The sequence below is a fragment of the Myripristis murdjan genome, chromosome 14 (assembly GCF_902150065.1).
Source record: "Myripristis murdjan chromosome 14, fMyrMur1.1, whole genome shotgun sequence".
Classification (NCBI taxonomy): domain Eukaryota; kingdom Metazoa; phylum Chordata; class Actinopteri; order Holocentriformes; family Holocentridae; genus Myripristis; species Myripristis murdjan.
This window is the reverse complement of record NC_043993.1, coordinates 14,650,205-14,676,860: the sequence shown is the minus strand read 5'-3', so window position 1 is coordinate 14,676,860 and position 26,656 is coordinate 14,650,205. Positions and strand designations below refer to the sequence as shown.

The following is a 26,656-nucleotide window of genomic DNA, read 5'->3' as shown; positions in this document are numbered from 1 at the left end:
TACCATGTCCGTAAAGATGAAGTACTCGTTTGAGGACATTGGGACTATATTATGTTTACAATGCAAGACATGTGACATGATGAAATACATATTCAGGAATTGCCTCTTCATATACAGGACGACAGAAAATAAACCATTACTGTTTGTCTTGAACCAATTATGCTATAGCCTACTAACCCTGATGCCTCATTCCATATGAGAACATTCCTCGGTCCAATTTTGTACAGTTAGATCAGCCTGTATCTGATCTAACACTAACGCTAACCTGTATCTGATCTAACACTAATGCTAACTGATAGCTACAGTAGCTACACTCTAGCTAGCTGACCCCTGATGTCTGACCCGTGTTACACGGATGGTGTTTGCGTAGGTGGTGTTTGTTTGTTGATTGATTGTGCATCTTTTTTTATCATGACAGGGAAACTTTCACTGTCAAAAGCAGAACGATTGCTCCATGCAATTGCAGATAATTCTGAAATTGACGATTTATCGGATGGTGACGAGGGTGATCCTGCTGTGGAGGAGAACATTCCACGTGCTTCTGACCTGATGATGACGTTCCAGAAGACAAGAGGAAATCTGACAAATTCTCAAAGGTGAGGCCGTTTATGGAACGTATACTCAATGGCTGCTACCGTCAGGCTCGACCGGAATGTGTCTCAATAGATGAGCAGATGATCCCGTTTACTGGAGCCTGTCCTTTCTGACAGTATGTGCCACTAAAGCCCAATCCAGTTGGCATGAAGAACTTTGTGCTGGCATCAGCAGATGGCATTGTGCTGGACTTTGAAGTCTATCAAGGTGCAAACGCACTTGCTTCACAGCTCCAGGACACAGAAGGATTAGGTTTATGAACCTTGGTCATCACACGTCTGTCTGAGAATCTGCATCCTGGTACCAAACTCTACTGCGATTGGTTCTACACAACCATAACAGCTGTGGATCACATGCTGGAGAAGCAAGTGGACCTGACTGGTACAGTCATGAAAAACCGGGTTGGCAAAGCACTAGAGAAGCTACTGAGTGACAAAGCAATGAAACAGCAAGGAAGAGGTGCCATTGCATCAGTTACTAGGGGAGATGGGAAACTGTGTTGTAAAATGGTATGACAACAAGCCGGTTGTGATACTCTCCGTCATTCATGGTGAACAGCCAGAGGACACCTGCCAGCGATGGTCCAAGACAGACAAAGAATATGTGACCGTCACACGACCAAACATTGTGCGTGAATACAACGCCAAGATGGGTGGGGTTGACCTGTCAGACAGGATGATGAGCTATTACCGAATGAGTGTCCGAACCAAGAAGTGGACAATTCGGATGCTGATGCACTTCACCAATCTCTCTCTGGCAAACAGCTGGCTGCTGTATCGCCAAGACAACCAGGAAAATGGTAGCCCAAGAAGGGCTATCATGAAGTTTCTTGAGTTTCGGATGCAAGTGACTCAGGTGTTCCTCAACAAGGATGGTGAGCATGCCACCACCCAAGACCCTCATGTCGCTGGTGCAGAGGAGGAGGGTGCACACCGTCCACAACCAGGCAAGAGATCTCAGGTCACTCCAGTCCCCCATGTCTCAGAACGCACACAATGTGCTGCTCATCTCCCGGAGATGGTCGACCTGAAAAACCCAATGCATTGCAGAGGACAAGGCTGCCCTGGGAAATCTTGTGTGCGGTGTATGACGTGCGATGTGTTCCTCTGCATGCAAAGTGGACGCAACTGTTATGCAGCATTTCACTCAGGCCAGTAGGACTGTTCCATACAGGCAGAGAGCCTGCTATCAAGAGAGGAGCTAGTTATAAGAAGCTAGTTTTTTTTTTTTTTTTTTTTTTTTATTAATTTTGTTTCTACAAAGCTGTGGGTGATTATTTGCCATGTTTTGCACTTTTGTTTTTCTATAGCCATATTTACCATGTTTGCACTTTTTCTATTGCCATGTTTACTGCTTGAAATAAATAGTTAACACTGTTGTTTGCACTTTTATTACTATTGTTTTTGTATAGTCATGTTTGGGGCTTGAAACAAACAGTTACACTGTTTTTTGCACATTTCTTTTCATATAGCAATGTTTACTGCTTGAAATAAACAGTCAACACTGCTGTTTGTAGATTTATTTTTGTTACCCTCATGTTTAAAGTATGAAATAAACTATTTTATACTTTGCTGACCAATGGTGTGTTTATTTTGTCATACAGTAAGATAGACCCATTGTCCTCATATGAGGACATGGTTTTTTGAAAGAACTATTTACTGTAAATATCTAAAATTTTGATTTTAGACTAATTGGGTCCTTCTGACCCCAAATAGCAAATAAAATGTTTAAATGCAAAGATAATCCGACTGTCCTCATATGAGGACATTGTTTTTTGAAAAAAAATACTTCCTGTACAAATACAAAGTTTAGTTTTTATACTTATTAGGTCCTACTAATCCCAAATAGCTAGGATATATTAAAATACACACCAAACTTCAGTCCAGGTCTCAGGATGTAAAAACACAATATTACCAGCATAAACAAAGTAGCCTTGATCTAAAAGAAAGTGAGCTTATAGGCTGTGGATGAAGTTTTTGGTCCAGTTTGCCTCTGCAGTGTAACATGAAAAGCTGGGTTAAAGGCAAATTAAGAAAGTCATTCTAAATTTAAGATTATAAAAAACAATCCACCCTTTTTCCACCCACACAAACTCCTTCTGTGTAAAGACAGCATCATTGAGAGTGGAGTTTAACCTTGTGTCTAGGGTTTAGGTTAAAATCGGTGATTCACATAAGGGTTAAAGCTGTGGTGCGTTTAGAGTCAGTTTTGGATTAAATGACAATTCCGTTCATTTCCTGCATTTCCTTGCTGCCCTGTTTTACATCTGCTGTCAATCGTTTTCCAATCTTTTTTGAAGATATAATATTATGAGTCTTTTTTTCATTGTGTCAGTTGTTTTTCACATGAAAGATTTTGAAACCAACACAATCTAAATATTACTGGATCCTCCCAGTAAAGAAGAGAGGAGCAATTTAAGTCTCTAGAGTAAAATGAAGCTTTATTTTCCATTTCATTTTATTGACTATGTCCAAAGGCAGTTTCTTGCTTTGAATTGGATATTAGCATGGATTGATTGTGATTGGCAAAAAGTGGGTCTGACCTCAGAGAATGTTTGCTATTTGCTGAAAGGGGAAAAAGTGGAAATCCAATATGAAATGGTCAACTGGAAACTTTAGTTTGTTTTAGTCAAACGTATTTTGTTTACAAGCAGAAAGTAAGACCTTCCCTCTTGTCAGGTCTCGGCTCACACAGTCTTTCCAAATGCATGTATTGATATGAAACAGTCATTGGCACTTCTTTTACATTTTAAACCTTTATATCCTGGTATTACTATCCTGTGACTTTCCTTTCAAAGGTAGTGACAGATTACCTCCACTGAGTAAATTGAAATTCCCAGGTGTTGTTTCTATGGAGTTAATGAGCCCAAGAGGTATAATTAAAAAAATATCTTTCATTGTGGCGCATGCATGAAGAATCTCTCAGAATCACCATTAAAAAGATAAAACTTGAAAATATAAAAAAAAAATATCAATAAAACACTTAACTCATGCAGAAATTGTTTAGGGTTAGAATTAAGATTACATTTATGGGTTAAATTACAGCATGTAGTGAACAGGATTAATGTAATGTGTGTGTGTGTGAGTGTGTGTGTGTGTGTGTGTGTGTGTGTGTGTGTGTGTGTGTGTGTGTGTGTGTGTGTGTGTGCATTCGTAATCATACCAATGCGTGGAAGGAAGAGACAGAGAAGATGCCCAGGCGTCCCATGGCCAGCTTGGTGGGACGTGAGGCGAAGCCCAACAGGCGCTTGGGGTTGGGGGGCTCGCCGCCCTGCAGGCTGGCCAGGTAGCACCGACAGCGGAACAGATCCATGTGGAACTGCTCCAGGTTCTGCTCCCACAGGAAGATCTTACAGGGAGAAAGACAGAGTGAGAGATCATGAGGGATGAGTTTTCGATTATGCAACATAAGCAAACTTTGTTGATTAGATCCATATCTGTCTATCCGTATTTGGCCCCTGATGAAAACGGCAACGCGTGGAAGGGAGTGATGACAGCAAAAAATAAGATAAAAAGATTGCATAAACAAACATGAGACACATAATAGAGAAACTAAATAATACAGAAATGTTCTCTGTGTTCAGATGGTGATTTGGCCCCAGCAGGAAGTGTGAGATGTGGGTGTACTGCGGCTCCTGTGGAGAGGCATTACTCACCAGCACAACCCCCACCAGTCACTGACCCGCTGCTATGTGCCTTATAACAAGGGGTGGGGCGTGGGAGGTGGCACACATGCGCACACACATACACATACACAAACAACTTAATTTGCGCTGGATCCTGTCATAACAGATTCCCTCACCTTTTTTTGTCCCAGCACTTATTTGAAAGGACTGCCAGCCTTCACAATATTAATTAGCTGTATTCAGAAAACTTTGTGCCAAAGACCAATAAAACCAGTCCCTGTTTGCATCGATTAATCCACACAGATCCCAGGCCTGGCTACATTTTACATTTATGACATAAAATACTATTATCATTCATGACTTTAGCTCAGTGCAAATGGGTTAACTGGGCATTTTAGTCCCACATTCTAAACCCTTAAACAGTCCCAGTTATCAACTTTGGCTGCAATTGGCATAGGCGTAAACAGCCACTAATTTGTGACCCACATACGGTGCAATGACACAGATAATGTTCACTTTTTAGCTAGGCAATCCCAACCCCAGTGTAACTTAACCTATGCAATTAGATAAATTACCATGTGTTTGACTGGATTCTGACTTGTGTTCATAGTGCAGCTGTAATGCGAGGCAGCTGAGGCAGAGAGTTGGGGATGAACATTGGCCTTCCTCTAATGTAAATGATGACACTCACCTTTTTTTTTTAGTAAGTAGTTTCATAAGAAAAGAAAAAAAGAAAAAGAAAATTAAAATTGGCATACATGGTCTGGACTAAAATTTGTAAAACAATTTAGACACTGATTGAACTGACCAATCAGGTTGAGGCTGTGAAAACACACAACATTCAGAGGCAAAGTCAGGGATTTATTTTTATAGTGTTAAAGAGTGCATAATTACTGAAAAAAAGTTGTATTCTTTTTAGGTCAAAAATTGGTCAATTTTAGGTCATAAACATTAGGGTTGAGCCGGATACTTGGCTGAAACGAGTATCCGGTACGTATAAAGAACTTTTGACGAGTACGAGTATTATCGAGTAATAAGAGTCAATATCTGCGCTCGTTATGAATGAAAATCCTCATTGTGTAGCTGACTGTGTCCACGTTGTGTGATAGGCACACCCACTTTAGCCCCGCCCACTCCAAGTACGGATACGGATACAGATAATGTAGATGGTTGAACAGATACAGATAGTGGTGTATTCGCTCATCCCTAATAAACACTTACTGCTGCCCTGTAAAGGCCATGTACAAAATTTCAGACTTTCATTTTAGAATCCACATGGGTCTGCATGCTCGAGGTCCTTAGAAATTTGTAGCCCATATGGGCAGTGGCCCTGCACATTAAAGGGAGTAATCCAGATGCGGACACAGACATGCAAACTTTATCTAATACTGATCTGATACTATCAAGCACCAACAGAATGCTACTCACGCTCACATAGTTTACATAAAGCCATTTTCTCATTCAACAACACCATACATGTATGAGGTAAGAATAAAAGGAGGGTATAATATGGATATATCACATAGAAACTGAACAAACCAAATCCATCATCAAACAACTTTGTAAATAGTAATTAAACCTTGCACAGCTTTAATGACCAAGCTGTCATTTTTTCAAAGCATCTATTATTTATGCGAGCATTAGCCACAGATTTCAGTTCCACCTGCCTGATAATGCATGCATTGCATGTGTTTCATGTGTTATGAATATACTGCATTATGCCATACTTGCATGTGTTTATAAATGAGCACCAGTCAGGATATTTGAAAACATCTGTGCACAAACGTATTCGCCAAGAGCCTTTCGGCTGCATGACGCCATGCAGTAAGGATGATTTAGTGTGGAGATTTCAATCTCAGCGTGTGAGAGCCTCAGTGAGTTCAAAGGTACAAAGATGTGCATCTTGTGAGCATCTGAAAAACACCCCTAGGTGTTTCGCTCAACTCAGTTGAAGAGAAGGAAACTCAGCAGAGCACATGTGCTAATGCAAAACAGGTTCATGTCTGTATTATACAGCACATACAGAAATGTTATGCCAATAATTTTCAGAGATATGACTTTATGTTGTGTCTTTCTCATGCCTCTGTATTCAACAAAAGTACAATGGAAGTAAGTCAGGCTGGATGAAAATATTGATTTTCTAATAAATCGTAATGTTCAATTGAGCAATACGTTATTTATTCTACTACTAACCTATGGAAACTTAGCTGAACAAACCATCAAGCCAAAAACCAAATATCTTGATTCATTTTGGATTTCAAAAACATGATGATTTCAAAGAGGTGGACAAAAAATACTGTATATGTAAGCTACACAATTTGCATTGTGACCAAAATATCCTTGACTGAATCGACATGGAATTGAATCAAACTCAACCTGGTACTGAATCCAATTGGGAAATCAGTGTCAATACCCAGCCCTAAAAATAAGGCTTTTGCTTTTAGGTGGTTTTGTCCTTGCCTGATTTTAGTTTGTTTTATGATGTCCAACTGCTCTAATCTTTTCTGTTTACTTTGAATCATCAATTGTACCTCAGTTCCTCCCGTCCCCCATCGCGGCCCCATCATGGCATCCATACCTGCTCCAGTATCGTCTTCCTCTTCTTGGTGTCAGTGACAGTGGACAGCTGCATGTCTCCCATCTTCTTCATCTTTTCATCCATGTCGATCTTCTGCTCCAGCTTGCGGATCTCCGTCTGGAGCAGCCGCACCGTGTCCTCCCTGTGGTGCTGCCGAGCCAGAGCAGTAGCGCAGGCTGAGTGGATCGCCGTGATCCAGTTCTCCAGTTCTGTCTGGCCCGACGTCTGCCAGGAGAGAGTGAGGAGAGGCAGGAGGGAATAGACACGAGGAAACGAGGAAATTAAGTATTTTGCATCGGAGGTATGGGAGACATCGCTGGAGACTTGGAGGTGGTAGCCAGTGATGGTATACCAGCTAAAACTCTCATCTCTGAACCCACATGTATCCCTGTTGGCTTTTCATTCAATTCTGCAACAGTTCTCTCCATCTCATCCTTCATACTACACTGCAAAAAATTCCTTCTTAACAGGTTATTTAGTCCCAGATTCAGTCTTAAAATCTTGTTTTTCTCCAAGCAAGAAAAAAAAGGCATCTGGTGGGATGGGATGATCCCACGATTCCAATGGTTATCAATTTGTTTCCATAATTTTCTTGAATCAATTTTCTTGATGCTAGAGGGCCGATCTGCTTTATTCTGCCTTGTTTCAACATATTTCTACTAAAATCCTGAAACAAATGAAACTACAATGGAGATAAATTAATGTTTTAAACTGAAAATTAGACTTAATGACTTGGTCACAATAAAATCACATCCAAGCGGACACAGAAAAATCCCAACCAGGTAATAATAGCAAACAAAAGAAATTAAGAGACTGACATCTCACAAATGGTGCAAGTCCTATCATTAGCTTCTGTGAGAGGGTGGTCAGTTTAATCTCATTGTTTTATCACTAATCTTCCTATTCATTGACTAAATGTCACCGCAGACAGCTACAATGAATATAAATAGACACATTTTAATATTGTACAATGCTCACTGTGGTGGATCGCTGTCACACTGTGACAGCATGGCCTTTAGACATGTCAGACATAGAATAAACACTTAGGCTCAGGACGGGTTTATTTCCCATTCAATGGTGAATGTCATGTATTTGTGCAAGTACACACACACACACACACACACACACACAAAAAAAAAAAAAAAAAAAAAAAAAAAAAACTTTCTACACCATAAGCCAAAGAGCTAGGAGGTACAAGGTCCTCTTAGTTTGCTTTGTCTCTGCATGTGGATGAATTGTGTGTGTGTGTGTGTGTGTGTGTGTGTGTGTGTGGTGTGTGTGTGTGCATGTGCGTGTGCGTGTGTGTGCATCTATGTAAGCAGATTTATTTCTACTTAGCCTAATGAAATGAGATGAAACTTTTGTGATAACTTTTGTGGTAATTACGTTGGCCTCTCTCTCTCTCTCTCTCTCTCTTTAGATGTTAGTGGCTCTCACCTGAAAGAGGAATGCGTCTCCCACTGAGTTGCTGAGGCAGAAGACAAAGTCTTTTTTGGGATGTTCAGGTACAGCCTGGACAATGCTGTTCTCCACCCACAGAGCATGTTTGGGAATGCTGTTGTGGTCGATTCCTGACCGGCCGTCTGTTTCATACAGGAACAGAGTGCAGCCTGGAGCAGGAGCAAGAGAACTGTCAGTGAGGAAATACTAAATGTATGTACTACTAAAACTAAACATAAAGTTATGTTATGTCATGTCGTGTTATGTCATGTCATGCCATGTTATGTTACGTTAGGCCATGCAATGCTATGCTATGTTATTTTATGTTATGTTATACTATGCAATGCTATTCTATGTTATGTTATCTCATGTTATGTTATGCTACATTACATTATGTTATGTAAGGCTATGTTATGTCATGTTATGTCATGTCATGCTATGCCATGCTCTGTTATGTTAAGTCACATTGTGTTATGTTATACCAAACCCCGCGGTATTTAAGGTGTGCTATGCAAACTGAGTGTCGAGTAAAGTAAGGATTGATAAAAAGTGTGGATTTAGCATTTAATTTATCAATGGGTCAAGATGAAGATGAAAACCATGTAGATTCAACCACAAAATTCCATGTTTATTCCATGTTTTTTGTTAGGTGGGTCTAAAGCGTCCTCACTTAAATTGCAATTTTACATAACGCCCCGTTAAGAGGCCTCTTTAAAAATGCATGAAATCTAAATGAAAGTGTAATTTTTCACGCGAAGGGTGGATGTGGTCTGACATTAGCGCTTAAGCAAAAAGTGAACAAACTGATAGGCCTTTTCATAATCATCCCTAACAGACAACATGAGATCTGGAGGAACGTTATGAGACAATCTGATAATTTTTTTTTTGGCACAGAGGAGATGAGCCAGACAGGAATGCTATTTCTTATGCATTTCAAGTGGATGAGATTGGATTAGACACGGATGCTGCCATAAAATTAAATTGTGATGAACCAGAGGAGAGAAAACTTAAGGCCAAACAGCGGTGGGTTAGCGTAGAGGGCAGAGTCAAGGGCATGGACTGTGTTGAGATTGATGTGATTACAGAGTCACCAGCAGCTGTCAGATGGAATAGTCAGGTGTGGAAGACGTCGCTTCTGAAGTGGCTCTCAGGCTGCTCGATTATGGCTAAGATGGCATTCATGATTTTGCCGCCAAATATTGTGATCTCAGCTATTAATCACACAATGGTGATGCTGCATCACTTTTAGATGTGCTGGATATTTGGGGTGATTAAATATATTGGCAGTATTAGCTCTAAGGAAAACTTTGCATAGTATGTGTCTTTTGGACCTGACCTGGTTTATAACGAAATTATTTAAAAAAGAGACACACAGTGATCCCCTTTTTGACTATATTCATGTTGGCACTCAGAGGGTAGATTTGCCTTTTTATCATGAATGGACACTGACAAAGTTGCTTGCAAAATCCAATTAAAGTCAGTTGTGCCAACCTAAGTGACATATATTCTACCAAATGTAATGTTTACCTTTCCAATTTAAAGGTGTGCTATGTAAAACTACTCTGAAGTGAGGACTGTAAAAACTCAATTGAGAGAAAAAATGGACAAACACAAAATTTCATGGTTTACTCTACATGTTCTTTTCATCGTTAGGATAATGCAGCATTAAATTATGTGCTTATTCAAAGTTTTTATCACTTTTAGGCATTGAAAAGGTTGATTAGTGGACTGTGTGGTTCCTAGTTGCAGGGTAAGCCATGAGGTTTTACATGTTTTTAGTCTACGAAGCACCTTTTAGAGAGACCCAGTAGTGTTTCCACTTGCGCCGAGTGGCAGGTTCCACCTTTTTGTTCTTCTTATGAACCAAGAAGTTCTTCACAGCGAGAGCTCCTGCTTTCCTGACCGTGCCTTGGGTGCAGCCAATCAGAGCGTCCGATGGATAAGCAGAGCTTAGGGTGCCACTGCTGTGCTCGTCACTCACAGCAGACCCCGCCTCCTCTGTGAAGTCCTGACCCTGATGTGTCTGAGAGAGTGATGGAAAAAGGGACAATGCAATGTAACTACCATTAACCCTTTAAGAGGCTCCCTTAAACATCACAAAAGAGTGACATTTTCAAATCAAACATGCCATTGATTCATGGCTGCACCATTAAATCAAACAGAACATATCCAGATGTCCAGATGAAGGTAAATGAAGCATCATTTCCCTGTGATTCAGCAGGACATATTTGGTATTTTTGGAAATTGTAGAATCTCTGCTTGAGTTTAAAATAAAGTTTTGCTACACAAATCTACACACACACACACACACACACACAATTGAACTAACCCAGGCTTGATTGTCCAGTTCCTTTCGGAAGTTCTCGTACACTCCTCCTCTTCCTCCCTCACCGCCTCTTCCTTCTCCTCCTCCTCCGCTGCTGCTTCCGCTGTCGCTCCCATTAAAAACGCTGCTCTCAGCAGCTGAGTACACTGAGAAGGAGGCAGACATGGCTTTGCAGCGCCGTGAGCCCAGCTCCGTCTCCCCCTCCATCTCTGTGGTGACGCCATCGATGCCGCTGTCGCCATACTCACTTCCCTCACCCAAAACACCCGAGATGTCCTGCACAACATAAAAAATAGTATAGGATAGTAGAAAGCTATAGAAACATATGACTTACTATACAAGCACATACAATAGGGCTGGCCAATATACCAATATTGTGATGTGAGACGAGATATCATCTGGCATGTTAGATATCACGTAATCTCATGATATAGCATATGTGTTGTCTTTTCCCGGTTTTAAAGGTTGCATTACAGAAAAGTGATGAACATGTTACACTGCTGTAGATGTTCTATTATTTGCCTCTACCTGCTTGGTCTTTATATCCACATTACTGATGACTGTTCACCAAAAATCTCTTGTGTATGAATATCTTATGAACACACCAATGGTAATTCCTACAATATTGTCACAATATTGACAATGAGGGATTCAGTGTTGTGATATTTGAATTTGTCCATATTGCCCAGCCTTATCATAAAACCTTTGCTACACACATAAACACACACACACACACCCTCACAGACACAGACACAGATACCAATCTGTGGCAAACTAAATAGATGACAAATCTGCCATCTGCGTCATACAAAAGCAACGAAGGTCAGTTCTCTCCATTTGCAGAAATCATCCTGACATCTTAGGCTACACTGGGGATGCTGATTTTATATTTGTGTGTATATTTGTGTCTGTGTGTGTTTGCATGTGAGTTTGTATATGTCTCTGCGTGCATTTCTGCTACAACAAAGGTTTGCACTTCAAGGCAGAGGTTCTGTGTGCTTTCGCACTTTTCTCTCACCAAGCTGAGTCTCCCCTACTGTTCTACTTCTCTTTGTTTTCCTGTTTCGTCTGCCTATTTATATCCGGTCTGACTCCCCTCTCAGCCTGGCTAGATGAATTTATAATAAGCACTTAGGATGTTCTGTTCTCCGAGGGTGCTGCAGGTTCTGGGAATGAGTTGAAAGTAAGGTTTGTTAGATCTATAAAAAAAAAAAAAGCTTACAGTTCACAGATGCATGTTTTTCTTTTTTCTTCATTATGCTATCTTTTGCACTCTTTTGTCCCTTGATCCTCTTACTGTTTGGCTCCTTGTAATGTGAGTGATACATGATTTGATTTTTTTTTTCTACATTTGACCTTTAAGTGACTCTACTTTTATAATGTCTGCATAAAAGCTTCTGATAAATGCTTAAAATTTGAAGTGTGTGTGTGTGTGTGTGTGTGTGTGTGTGTGTGTGTGTGTGTGTCATGATTCTGGTGTGAGGACTGAAAGAGACTATGCTTTTATTTCTGGAGGCTGAGAAGAGAAACCAGGCCAGCGATGGACAAATAGCCCTACCGAGTCTTGCTCCCTGACTCCCAGTGATTCCATCCCTCTCCTGCCCCAATTTTAAAGACACAGCTCACCCAAAGTACAAAAAAAACCCCAATATTTTACCACTTCCACCCTTACTGAAATTCAGATAGCTTCTGTGTTTCCACTCAGTGTTTCTAGTCTGGCACAATCTGTCGGCCCACAAGGAATACAAATTCACTTGGGTAGATACAGTTTGTCTTCCTCAGCAAGAAATAGCTCCCAATGAAACCTTTTGCCCACGATGGCTGTGGATTGTGTTGTGTATCTGTGCCACTGATTTTGCAGAGAGCTGTTGCAGTTGAGTTTTTCACACGTACATTTTTGATGATCTTTTAAGCACAAATCAGTGGCCATCCAGCCCCATTGTATTGGGAAGTAAGGAGACAGGGATGATTGCAGCAGACTAGAAACCTCGCCATATCACAGAGAAACAATCTCTGTGTACCACTCTACAGACTAATACTCGAAGAAGGCCACAGTAAAGTAAAGTTTTCCTGACGTCTTACATAACATGTTGAAAATTCTGTCTGGGACATTTATTTATTTATGCATTCTTAAAAAAAAGTGAGTGCAGTCTAACCTGAGTGGTTTGTGCACGTCGTCCCTGGAAGGCGGGGCGTGGTGCAGCCGGGATGCCGAGTCCCACTAAGCCCTCAGACAGGCAGTGGGAGCGCCGGCAGGGGAGCGTGAACGCTCCATACCCGCCACCGTCCTCCTCAGCAGGAGAGATCAGCCCCTCCTCTCCGTCCCCTCCTCCTCCACCTTGTCCTTCCCTTCGGTTCTTGAGGTAGCGGTTCCTCTGCCCCCTCAGGACAGGACTCTGCTGGCTGCACAGATGGTCCAGAGACGACGCCCTCTCAGCAGAGCCTGCAACATACACAGGTGGTTACTGTAGGGCTATGTGTGTGTGTGTCTGTGTTTGTGTAAGGTCAGGCCATATAATGTCATCAAAATGCAAGATTTTGCACATGTAGTCTTTATGCATCACAGCAAGCATAAAGTTAAAAAGTGAAAGAGTGAACAAACAGCGCGAGGAGACAAAACACAAACACCACCAGCCTGGGAATCAACATCGTTAGATTTAACTGCCAGTCATGGATCATCCTCACTCGCATGGAGGTGGTTTGGCTTTGAAAAAACAGATGTTGCTCAAAAGATGCCAATCCTCAGACTATGTTGGAAAGTGGTTTCCATTAAAGTCAACTCCACAATTAACTTGTTTCACCATCTGCAGATTAACCACTGCACAGAATATGAAGAATATGAAAAGCTTAAGTCGTTAAGATGAATTGTTAAGTCAAATTCCACTCTGTTCCATATGACGTGAACCATAGAAACTGAATTGGAGTAGAACAGACATTGAACTGTTTGTCCTGGTCATCTGAGTTCAAAAAAAAGAAAAGGAAATCATTCATTCAACCTTTATTTATCCTCGAATGGACATTGAGGTTACCCTCATTTTCGATGCCGTCGAGTTTACAAGCGCATTAAAAACAAAATAACACATACATATAATAAGAAAATCATTTAAAACAAATACAATCAGAAACACAGTGTTCTGAGACTGACATATCAGCTGATATGTTGACACACATCAGTGGGACTATGACTTGGAGTAAAAACCGCCTGTAAAATTTGTCCTCTGTAAAGTCCGTAAAATCCTCAGCTCCCTTCTAGAAGCAAGGCAATGGAGACAGTGGTCACTACTGCATCATCAATTCAGTGAGTCACAGTTCTTTGCAGTGGCAGCGATTCAAATAAAAATGGCCACCACACTGACCATCCTGCTATGTTGATTTGAATGGGAATGTCCGTTGTATGCACATTCAATTTCTATGAAGTGAACACAGTGTTTTTAGACACATAGCTCTGATTAGATAATCCTGACATTCTGCAGTCCAATAATTCTAAACATGGATTTACTGATTATAAAAAAAAAAAAAAAAAAATGACCATTGCTGTGGATGGTCACCTCAAGCACGTTTGATATATCGCTCCAGTCAGAAAGTCCATTTTGCCACCATTAAACTCAAAAAGCATATACTGTTGAGCAAAACACTGTGCAAGTGAATAAATACAATCAAGGTAGATAACATTTTAAAACAAGATTAACTATCACATATATACTATTAATATGGACATAGAACACCTGACACTATTCAAATGGCCTTGTGAGTTTTTTTTTTTGCTTACACTTAAATTATTCCTAAAAGTATTCCTTTAATATACTGCAACTATGGAGTAACAAAAACAGAAGATAGTTATTCTGTATGATTATTTTGCCACTCAACCCTGTGTGTGTGTGTGCTGTGCACATATGCACAGCAGGCCTGTTCATTAGGCAGAGCTCGGGAACCTTTGGCAGCAGAAGCAGGCAGTTTCCTGCTGCCGCCTGCAATCTCTCTGAATTTGGTGCTCAGAGCCCCTTGAGCTCACAGCAGCTCTGAGTGATCACATGAACCCGAGTGGGACTGGAAGCCAGGTAATCTTTAATCACTCCGCAATTTTCTCTATTCTGTAAGTGTCTGTGATTTCTGCCACCCCACCTCCCCCTCAACATCTGCCAAGCCTGCTGAATCAACCCAACACCCCCTCTGTAGGTGTACACGCACACACACATACACACACACGCACACGCACACATGCACACACACAGTCACCGCTTCTTTGCTTTCTTGAAGGACAGGATGACACATTCTCAAGGGACTGGAGAAAGAAGTACTTCTTTCACACTTCTTTTAAAGTTTTAAGTTTCAAGTTTAAGTATCAAGTTTCAAGTTTATTTAGAGCCCCAAATGGCTTTACAGAGTACAGACCAGAACAAAATTGAGACAACAAAAGGTTTTGAAACTGCATAATCTATTCATGTGAGGCAAAAAGTAGCCTTGAAAATTACTGCGAGCTTTGCAAGGTTGCATCACAAGACCATTGGTTAAATCCAAAGTCTACAGATTGATTTTTTGGCGTTTTAGCGTTTATTTTACACTACAGCACAGTTACACGGTATGGGCCATAAACCAAAGAGGCATAGGAAGCTCAGTGGTAAGCATGTTTAAGTTGCATTTAGGCCATGATACAGAGAAGAAAATAGTTGCACATTCCTCGACTGACATTCTTAATAATAAGCTACTTTTGTTTTTTTTGTTTGTTTTTTTTTGTTGTAGTGTGGGCCAAGTCGGTTGTGTAACACTGTAAAAGCTGTCAAGCAGTTTGTTGGTTATCCAGACTGAATTCCATCACTAGGACTGAAAATGATGATGTTTTGCAATGAACATCAAGAATATCATCAGACTGTTCATCACCAGTCAAGATAGTAATCCTTTGTAATCCCTCGAAATGATCAGCCTGGAGCTCAGGATACCAGCTCAATGTTTATTAGTGCGCACACACACACACACACACACACACACACACACACACAGTAGTTGTTTACAGTTCTCGTTCTCGTTTTCATCATAGATATTACATACCTGTGAAATGTGCAAAGGAAAGCATGCATACATTAAGGGAAAGCTATTTATTCTGCATTTTATTCTGTTTTTGTGTTTGTTTAGCCTTGTTTTTACCGTAATTACATCGGTTAGGGATGTTCTGAATGTAGGAGAGTCGAGACCTTAGAATTTAAAACATATGTTTTGCATCTTTCATGCTGCTGTTTGTTAAAATCCCCATTTCACTTCCCTGCTAACAAAATTTCTGGAGCCTTCTAATGAGGCATGGGATTAAAAACAAACTCAGGTTACTATTCCTTTACTTCCATCAGTCTTATTAAAAATCCATAAGACTGATGGAAGTGGAGGAATAGTAACCTGAGTTTGTTTTTACTTACTGACTGCATGTAGTGCAGGTAATTGTGGTAGTGTGTGTTTACCATCCTCACCTGCGCTGCCTCTGGGGCATGTGAACTGCTCCGGCTCCTCCTCCAGCTCTTCTCCTCCATCTATAATCTCCTCTGTGCTGGTCAGATGCTCCTGGCTCAGGTCAGAGAGGGAGAACTCCAGGCTGTCCTCTCTCCACATGTCCGCTGACTTCGACCGCTTCTTTTTAAAACTCCCTCCCTCCCTGGGACCCTCAGTCATGCGCTGGAGATACCTCACCTCCCCAAGAACGTCCCCCTCTCCATCGCCCTCCCCCTCCCCCATGGAGTCCTCCCCTCCATCCTGACCAAGAGTGTCTGCCTCCGAGGTTTCTGGAGTGGGCGTGGCCAAGGGGTCATCGTCGTGCTGATATGACTCTGGCCTCATTGTCATAGCGACGCGTTGTGTCCAGTGGGGGTTGATGCCGAATTCTTCGAATGCATCTGTTGGGTTGAAAAGGCCCATCCTTTCTCTGCGAGGTATTGTGGGATACTAGGGGGCTGGAAGAGCGAGTTGACGCCCACAGAGTTTCTGTGCTCCTGCTTGACTGAAGAGGAGTGGCGGGAACAGACGGTTGATGGGCTGCTTGTTGGACAGGCGGGTGAGCGGGACATGTGCGTACGGGAGAGGTGCCCCGGTCACGTCGCCATAGGAAAACCACTGTGTCCATTCTGACTCTCCACGTTTCCCATGATTCAACTGCAGATTAAGAAAGAGATTGTTGATAAGCACATACAGAGCCCGTTGAAAAGCATCAGCTCTCTTTTGCTTCACTATGGCTGATTCTCTAACATCAGAAAACCAGCAATGTAAGTGTTTTTAAAATATTTACTGGTTGACTTCACTGTGCCAGGGTCCTCTGATGTGCATCCACTTCTAACTAAAAATAATGGCACACTTCGCTGTAAGTAAAGCCAGATCAGCATTTGTTTATCTAATCAGGATTTTTTTTGCCAATCTAAATTACATTAATCTTGGGTAATTTACCTAGGACAAGACATTCAAATAGGGAAGCACAGACAGGGGAAAATACTCAAGTTGATTCAAAATTTGTGTGGAGCCTAAACACAGCTGACATCTCACAGAGGCTTCCTCAGGATGTGCCGGTTTTGTTCCACTGCAGTCACTTGTGCTACTAAACATCACCTAAAGCAAAGAGTAGCAGAGCATAAAACTCCAATAAGACCTAGCAATATGTCACGGCAAAACCCCACACAGAGGCAAACCATGGCTTCACACCATCTACATTAGGGTTTGTGGGCTTGGAAAAAAGTAAGCCAACCAGCAACAGGGGGAGAGGGGAGACTTCAACAAACTTCTGCCGAAAAGGCAAGCCTATTGGGTCATACCCCTAAAAAGCTTGAAACTTTTAGTACTGAGTGATGACTAGAATTGATGGTCTGTAATACAATCCTTTTCTCTCTCTTTCTATCCGTGTCTGTCCAGGTCGAATTTGGAAAAGGATTTATCAGCCACTTGACAGGGTCGTCCTTGATTTATTCATTGGACCTTATGTGTAATAAACATTACATTTATAGCACTGTAATCCTATAAATGCACCGCTAGTGTAGTGTGGTAACTGTAATAATACTTCAGCCATCCATCCATTCATTTTCTATTCCATTTCTTACCTTCTATTTATTTGCACACTTAATGTCCATAATTGTATATTGTATATAGGATTGTATTGTATATAGGGGTGTGTACATATATATATATATATATATATACATACATATATATACTTTCAACTTTATTTTTATTTTTATTTTATCTATTTTACTTGCACAGTGCTGGAGTTGTTGCAATTGCATTTCACTACTGCTGTACTTGTACATTCATGCATGTGATAAATAAAAATCTTGAATCTTGAATCTTGATGTTCGCTGTTGAGATATTAAACTTTTTATATGTTGACTTAATGTGTTTAGTGTTTCAGATTGATTGACTGTTTGTTAACAATGAATTACTTTTGTGTATAAAGTGCTGCAGTCTGTTCTCAAGAGGTGCTGCCCATTTCTTCTCTATGGGATTTCCCTGTGATTTGCGTTCAAGAGGGTTTTTGTTGCTGGAATGCTCAAGCAGGCCGGCCAAGCACAAGCCCACTGACTAGCTATTTGGCTCCAGCTCACTGGAAACACAAGAGGTAAGCTGCAATTTCATACCACTTTGTGTCCGTCCTTGTATGTGTGGATGTGTAGGATGTACTCAGTAGTGGATGAGAGGATTTAAAAGTTTATTCCAGCTTCAGTTTATTCATGTCATATTTGTCTCAAAGTTTAGAATGGTTTACTATCTTGAGTTATTGTTGTATTTGGTAGAAAGCAGGCTAAGATTAGCAAATGGGCTTCACAGATGGTAGGTAATGCCGCCTCTGCCACATTCGCCGGTGATAGAAGTGCAAAAAGGTGATCGCACTGTCGAAAATGTTCTTCGCCGGTTGTTGCTTTGGAGTTGTGTTCATCGCCCAGCCCAACACAAGGTGGGTGGCGTGTTTCGCCAATCTTTGTTGCCTATCACCTACCGTCTGTCAAGCCTGCAGAGAGGGGCTGGAGTCCTGCTTAACTAGGCAAGCCTCAACTTGTTGTCTTGACTGGCAGGAATTAAAGCATAAATCTAAATGTACAAATGCTCCTTCCTTGCACGTTTGAAAGTTATTTTTTTCAATTCAAGTCATCCTGCCACATGTTATCTACACTGCACAGATTATGCTCTTGTGGTTGACGAAATGATGTAGACTATTGCTCCAGCCTACTAGCATTCTACCTGACATGTTTTCCCAGTTGTCCCTTGTTAGGATGACCTCTTTGTCCGTGTTACATTTCCTTAACATGCATTTTAACTGAACAAAGCAGTCCATTGTGGCTGGACTCTGTCAATCCTAAAGCAAAGTGAGCACTCTCTTCACCTTGTGCTCTCTGTTATGTAAGCGCATGGTGCTGCTGAATCAGCTACTGTCAGATCACTGGGCCTCTGTGAGTCACACGTTATCAAACCAACACCATCCTGAAATTAAGCGTGGGCTCATACTGGAAGGAAAGGATGACAGAGAGGCAGCAAAGACGACAGGGTGAAATGAAGAAACAGACTGAAAAGCACACTGCGAAAATGAAAGACGTGGACATTGCAGTTAAATGTAACCTCTTGTTTCCATGTGATTTGGCTTATTTCACAGTACTGACAGTGCATTGAAATCGGTACAGTAATATGGCTTACTTGCCTTGCCTCAAACACCAGCCCAATCAAGATTTTACAACTTTATGAAACATGAAATAACTTATAAAGTGTAGATGAGTGAAAAGTGAGAGATTTAGGTATGAAAATGAGTGTTCAATACCTTTGATTGAGCAGCGGCATCACTGGCATCCCCATGCTAGTGTGGTGTTACCATTCACCGAGCGCATGGTCCTCCACACAGCCTCCAACTGCCCTGATGGGAACAGGAAGACAGAGAAGGACTTGTCTGGAGCTCTTGCAACTTCAAAGTGACATGAAGCATCAAACACAGAAAGAGAGAAGGAAGGGACAAGGGGAAGAGGAAGGTGCTTTTCAGTTTGCAGAGGATCAAGCATGTATGTTACATAAAGTAAACTTGAAAGGAAATCTGTGAAGTACACTTGAGCAGGAGCGTAAAGAAAGAGAGACACTACAAAGTATGGAGGGGAAGAAAGCACAGTATGGTCAGTAAGCCTGGAGTTACCGACTACAGAGAGGCGGGAATACAAGATAAACATCAAGAAACACACACACACTCAAATGTGCATATATGCAAACTCAATGATGAGAAACTGTGCGCAGAGGTATTGTCTGAGCTTGAAGGATAAAACCAACCAACAACCACAATGGCTTTGAACTGCACCCTGAAACACATTGCAAATATGAAACCATCGAGGCATGTAAGGACATGTGAACAAAACAGTTTGGAAAACACCCCTTTGCTTCCCCCCAAGAACAAAGGCACACACACTCACACACACACATATATATACACACATATACACATACAGTGTATTGTGTAAAAGATGACAAGATGAAAGCCGCTATGGAGTATGATTTTCTGCTTAAGACTCAATTAAGTGATCCTTGCCAGCATGACCTAATTTTCCTAATACAGCCCTGAGCTTCTTAGCCATCATCATTTCCATAATGTGCTACGTAAGGAGGCGAGCAAGCGCAAGCACACTCGCTTGTGCATGGGTTTGCATGAGTCCCTATTGAAAGTTAACAACCAGATGTAAATCAAAATGATATGTGGAACAAATCATGTATTTCTGCTGGGATTTGAGTTTGATCCTGCAAACCAAAGTATGCAAAAAATAATTACCTGCTCATTGTTAGATCTTGCCATATCTGTGTCAGTCAGTCGATAGAGGCTTGGCAGAAGCATTTCATAACCCACTAACAGCCATGTTGGGAACAACCACTTAACTCTAATGCAACTGTTTCTCCAACTTGCCGCTGTCAATACTTCAAACACCATGGTCAGTTTTTGTTGGGCGGTTGGCCGTTCCAATTACGAAGGGAAAAACAGTGGAAAACAAATAATTTTATAAATCAACCAGAAAAACAAAAACAAAACAGTCATGCAGAAACAAAAAAAAAAAGAGGACAACTGTGGATAGCCTTAACCAAATCATAAAGATGTGATTGCAATCAGTACAGAGTCTGCTGAGATCATTTAATCGTCAGTGAGTAATTTTTAAAAGGGTTTTAAAGGTTGCTATCCCAATAAGCACCAACAAGAAATCAAGTTTAAGATCAAAGACAGAAGAGACACTAGACACCATTTAGTTAATTACTGTACCAATTTGGTAATAAGCCTTTTAGCTGGTCAATTGCAAATTTGTTATTTAGCCAGTTACTTAGTCAGTTAGTTAGTTAGTAGTTTCAAATCAGTAATTGGTTAGGTAGTAGACTTTTACTTAGTTACAATTCTTGAAAGCTAACATGACTGATAACAACATGTAAAGTAGGTAGTAATCTTACTTATACTGACTGATATTTTCCACATTTTCAACATTTCATTCACTTTCCAAAGTGTGCAAATGTTGAAAATCAGCCATGTTACAGTAACAGGCATTGACTGGTTCAGAGAAACAGGGCGATTTACAGTGCAGGGAAATTAAGGCTGCTGCTGACGATAAAGAAAGTGGCTTTTTTATATTTTTTTCAGCAGAAAAGAATGGTTCCTCTGGGTAATACATGGACGAGATACACAGCGTGTTTCATTCAACAACTCTGACTCTCTGCACCACACTAGCGTGTGTGTGTGTGTGTGTGTGTGTGCGTAAACCTCTCCTCTGCAGTACATTTTGCCCCAGCTGTGGGAAGCGCTTACATAAGCTGAACTTGACCCTGATACCTCTCCTCCTCTTCTTCTCTGGCTCTCTCTCTCCACCCTTTACCTCTCATCCCTCATCCATCCCACCCCATGGAGACCTTTCCCATCCCACATGCTTTCTGTCTCCCTGAAACACACACATATGTGCATACACACATAAACGCATGCATTTACAATTTATTTTATCGTTTTTCTGCTTGATTCACACCCTCACTTTCACTTTCACTCTCCACCTCAGCCTGCCAGAGTCTGTTGTGCTTGAAAGATGCTGAATATATATTTTGGCGCCAGTCCCACATTTATTTCTCACCAGTAAGTGCAAAAATAGGTGTCAGAGCTGATCTGAACTAGTTTTTATTTAAAATGCTGCAGATAGGCTCAAAATTCAGTTTTCACAGCAGCACACACACATACTTTAGACACTACAAGATGCTTTAACAAGCTGAATAAAAAAGTAAAAATAATAAGAAATATACATATATTGTCCTTATATTCTGGTTAGTCAATGGTTGTGCATGTGTGCAGAATATTGCTGTCACACTTTTCAGCCCCATCATTCAATGCATTGTTTTTAGCCTCCATCATCACCAGTGTCACCAACAGTGAACATAAATGTCGAGAATTTTATAGGCTGTAAGTTAACATTTCTGCCATCTGGTGCGTAGTCCAAAATCCTCATTTAAAATATGAATGAGATTTTCCAGAAATGTCAAAAATAAAGCACTGCACTGAGCCAGCTATAATGATTTGCTCCATTAAATAAAATAAATCAACTAAAACCACATTTGTACATTTTTGCCCCTTAGTCACTTTTTATGGGTTGCTCATAGTCAGATGCTAATTGCTCAGGAAAGAGGACTACATCAATCTGCCATATCTAGGCTATCTGGTGAGTTGCCATGAAGAGTAAAATATATTTAAGCAGTAACAGCTATAACTGTTAATGTAGTGCTGTGAAAACAGTCAGTAAATCAAGATCTGACAACAAAAAATGCAGATGAGTGAGTAAAGAAGTTGCTCAGTGTGGTGCGCTTTCACCAGAAATGCCACTTAGGGTTAAGGTTGGCAAAAACTGCTGTTAAAAGTAATTAAAAAATCAAAACTTGCAAAACTGATGTTGGTGGATGTGCTCTAACACCTGGAAGAAAGTGTTGCATATCTCATGGATATCTGCTGAACACAGCCCTTTTTTTGGCTTTTTTTTTTTTTTTTTTTTTTGGTCTGTTCATAGTTTCCACATGAATTTTGGACTCCACACCAAATAGCAGAGATGCTGATCGATCCCAGTATGGGATATTTAGAGCAGTCTTCAAACAGACATGTTGACTTTTAAACAAGTGCAGAGGACAGGGCATCAGATATGGAAAAAGGTAATGACATACAAATGTCTTTTCTTTATCTAACGATAAAGAACAGGAACTGATATGAAAATAAGTTACATCCTGTGATGTCCTGTGAGTGGAAACTTTAAAAGATAGGGAAAGTAGAACCTCCAGGTCATGATCATCACAACCACCACTTTAAAGAATAAACAATTATATTTTCAGACAAGCATATAAAATGCACTTCCAAATATGCTGTGTTCTGGCAAAAAAAAAAAAAAAAAAAAAGGTTCCACCATGAATACAATACAGAGTTTATTCAGAAATCACATTCTGACACATAAAATCAGATTCTTGGTCACGTTACAATTTTTTGCAATCCATAGTTCACGTATAAGTCTGCTTGACTCAATTCGGTATAGCAGAGGTGAAAATGCACACATAGGCCAAAGTCGGAAACAAAAGAAGCCGCTCCGACACAGCACAGGGGAAATCAAACCGCTGCCTCTCCTCTGGCAGTGTACAGTTTAAAATGTTTACTCTCTTCGTTCTTCCTCTCCCAGTGCCCTAAAGCACGGCACAGGAGAAGGAGAGGGGGTAACAAGGAGAGAGAGAGAGAGAGCTGTCTGCAAAACCCACATCGAGCCGAGAGGTGAGGCAAGTCTGGAGGCAAAACGCATGGGGGGAGGTGGAGGGTGGGAGAGGAGGGGGGAGTCGAGACAGGCAGAGGAGAGAGAGAGGGAGGGAAGGGGAGGGAAGGGAGGGAGAAGGGGAAAAGAGAAAAAAACAGATAGTGGAGTCCTGCTATGAATAGAAGTTTGATATGGAAAAGTAACAAGACCTAAGAGGAAAAGAATGAGGACTGAAAATGAGAGAGAGAGAGAGGGAGAGAGAGAGAGAGAGAGAGAGAGAGAGAGAGAGAGAGAGAGAGAGAGAGAGAGATGTGTGAGTCCTGGAGTCCTATTGTTGCTGAGCTCTAAGTGGATGAGTAGACATGTGCTCTGGCTGCCTCTCTTTGGGCTTAATTGAGGGAGCCGAGACAAAAGGGGAAACATAATTATTCGCTCTCTTTTTCTCGCTCCCTCTCTGGGTGTATTAACACACTGTAGAGAGTATATTAACCCAATCACTCGCGTAACTGCAGCCAAAGCATCGTTACCATGCAGACGTGCAGACTCATAGAGACACACAATGAAAGAATACTGTTGACAAAACCGAGGCCCAGACTGGTTATATGTATTCATTTCGAGAAAAAAAAATCTTCCCTCTAAAAATGAGTCCTTTCAGTTCATTTTAAAGCTTACATCTGATTTTTATTTGTTCACCATCACTTGCACCTTTTTAAAAGCACTGCCACACAGAGCAGAGAGCGAAGTATAATAGATAAGCGCACACACACACACACACACACACACACACACACACACACACACACACACAGGAGAGAGTGAGAGAGAGAAAGAGATTGAACAACTGGATGTGCCACTTAACTGCACTGTCAGTAAGAGCTCTGTACCCGAACTGTCAAAGTCTCTCACATTGCCACATTGCTATTGTTCAGTTAGCAAATGCTCAGCTCCTATAGGCTTTCAAATCTATCACCTAACACATGAACAAAAAAATACACACACTCATACACACACACACACACACACACACACACACGTGCAAGCAGGCAGGTTGTCCAACATACACTACCAGTATAATATACTGGAATAAAGGTGGAGATGCTTCCAGTTACATACACCTGGGTATGTCAAATCCCCAGAGAAAACTGAGTGGGTTCTCTGACACATACACAGACACAGACACAGACACACACACACACACACACACACACACACACACACACACACACTGCTTGGAAAAATACCAAAGGCCTGTCAGAACAGGCACACCCTTCTTCCTCCGCCAATCTTTTCATCTTTTGCACCTGTCTCACAGCTCCACCCTGCATGACACACCGCCCAGCTCTCCGGATCCCAACCACTCATGACGAAAGTCTTCTGTAAAGCGTTGTAAATGAAGCCAACAACAACTGGCTGATTGTTTTTTTTTTTTTTTTTTTTGAAAGCCTGTCATAGTCTAGACCATGTGGGTTTATATGCTGGGCGGATGCAGAAATTAGACACTGAGTACAAACTGTAGAAAAGCCAAATGTCTCCCATCAATTCACTTGAATATTTGCCACAACCCATACCAACCTATTATATACAAGAATGTAGACATGAGGTTGGTTGGTTGCAAGCAAGAAAGCTTTGGATTATATAACTGGAAGTTCTATTCAATCTTTCTTTGACAGAAAAAAATATATAATGATTCTTATGTTAACTGAGTGTGTCTATTTTTAGGAGAAGATTCACCCATACATATATTTGTCAACCAAGTACTAAGTTAAACAACTGCTTTTTCAATAGTATTTTTGAATTGAATTTGAATTTGAATTGAAAATTAAAAACTTCATTTTTCTCATGAAGCTTGACTAGCAGCTGAGAGACACTTTCAGTTATTCTTAGTTATACATCAATAAACAAACTGTCTGATAGTTAGTGATCTTAACTGCTGATGTGATAGAAACCTGTAGAGACGGCAGTGACCAGTCTAGACACGGCTGTAACCAAAGAACCTCTCAGATTGTCTGAGCATCTGATCTCTCTCTGCGCCCCCTGACCCCACACCCCCAAGTCTAAAAACATGACACCATTTGCCGGACCCACCCAGCCCTCAAGCCATTTCCCATACCTTCCACATTCCTCAAACGGTTATTGTACCACCCCAAGGCAAGGAGTGTAGGGAGAGAGGTTACAGGTCTTTCTAGGGGGAAAGGAATTTCTGAAATCAACATAAAATCCCGAAGAACTTAACAGCTCTTCTTGATTTTGCATACACACATGCAAGGCCTGTGTGCCCAAAATGTGACAGCCTTATTGATGCTGGGTTTACTTGTTGTTATTTACATTGCACAAGCATGCCTTGAAAGATAACAGAAAGAGTGAGAATCAGGACAAAGTGCAGGATGGCTCAATATTCCCCCAAATAAAGACAGGAGTGTATATGTGTGTATTTGTATGCCCATACTTGTATACTGCACAGGTCTGTGTGCATTGTTAAAATTTGAGGAGGTGCCTATCCAGTGTGGAGTGATAATGCTTAGATATGCTCTGAAAACATCCTATTGTAGAGACGGGAGTGCACACTCGGCTGCACTCCCATAGTCCCTCTGAGACGGGACTGTCAGACATCAGTGGTAGAATTCCCTGGAAGAGGGAGATTAGCTTCCTATTCATCCTGTTGGGATCTGACAAGACATGCACCACCTCCCCCCCTCTGTCTCCCCCAGCTTACACACACAAACAGTGTGCCCGCAGAGCATGATGCTTGGCTGCTGCTGAAACCGAATATTAATTTCTTTTAACTGGTGAAAGACAAATTATAATATATTCCCGATGAGTGCTTTTATTTCAAGACACAGAAGAAGACAAGCATAAGAATGACAGTAGGATGTGGGTGGAAGGAAAGAGGACAGATGATTCATTGGTTTACTGTGGTTGTTATCCAATCCTGTTGATAAGCGGAGAGGTAGAAACATAAGATCTAAGAGTTGGGACTGTGTTTTATAGGGGCTGCAATCCAACAGTAGGCCTACCACTAATCCCTGTCAAACTTGCACGCGCGGGAAATTGGACAGAAGTCAGAAAGCAAGTGAGAAAACTAGTAGGGAGAGCTTAAAAGTGAGAGAAGGAGTGGGGAGAGAGAGCTATGTAGTACAGCGTATCATCTGCAAAATGACACATATAAAAAAATGTGAGCGGCGAGATTTAGATTTGGGTCAGAGTCTCATGTGGCATCTGAGGATCAAGTCAAAAAGATATAGGGCACTGGAGCCCAGCATCAGCCAATTTACTACACTCCACTCCTCAAGTGTCACTAACCTCATTAAATATACTCCTCTGCCGTTCCAGGGGCTTACGCTGTATGCTCCTTAACTCAGATTTCA

General features: G+C 41.2%; 1 protein-coding gene across 1 annotated transcript in view; it reads right to left on the bottom strand.

Moving 5' to 3' along the window:
• Positions 1 to 16,695, bottom strand: part of LOC115371113 (T-lymphoma invasion and metastasis-inducing protein 1-like) — a 54,021-nt gene extending 37,326 nt beyond the window's left edge. Inside the window, 8 exon segments of the mRNA XM_030068261.1 lie at positions 3,757 to 3,942; positions 6,798 to 7,022; positions 8,235 to 8,407; positions 10,029 to 10,260; positions 10,567 to 10,839; positions 12,720 to 13,006; positions 16,020 to 16,454; positions 16,457 to 16,695. Coding sequence (XP_029924121.1) covers positions 3,757 to 3,942; positions 6,798 to 7,022; positions 8,235 to 8,407; positions 10,029 to 10,260; positions 10,567 to 10,839; positions 12,720 to 13,006; positions 16,020 to 16,454; positions 16,457 to 16,688 — 2,043 coding nt within the window. The 5' untranslated portion in view covers positions 16,689 to 16,695.
• Positions 16,696 to 26,656: the final 9,961 nt, after the last annotated feature.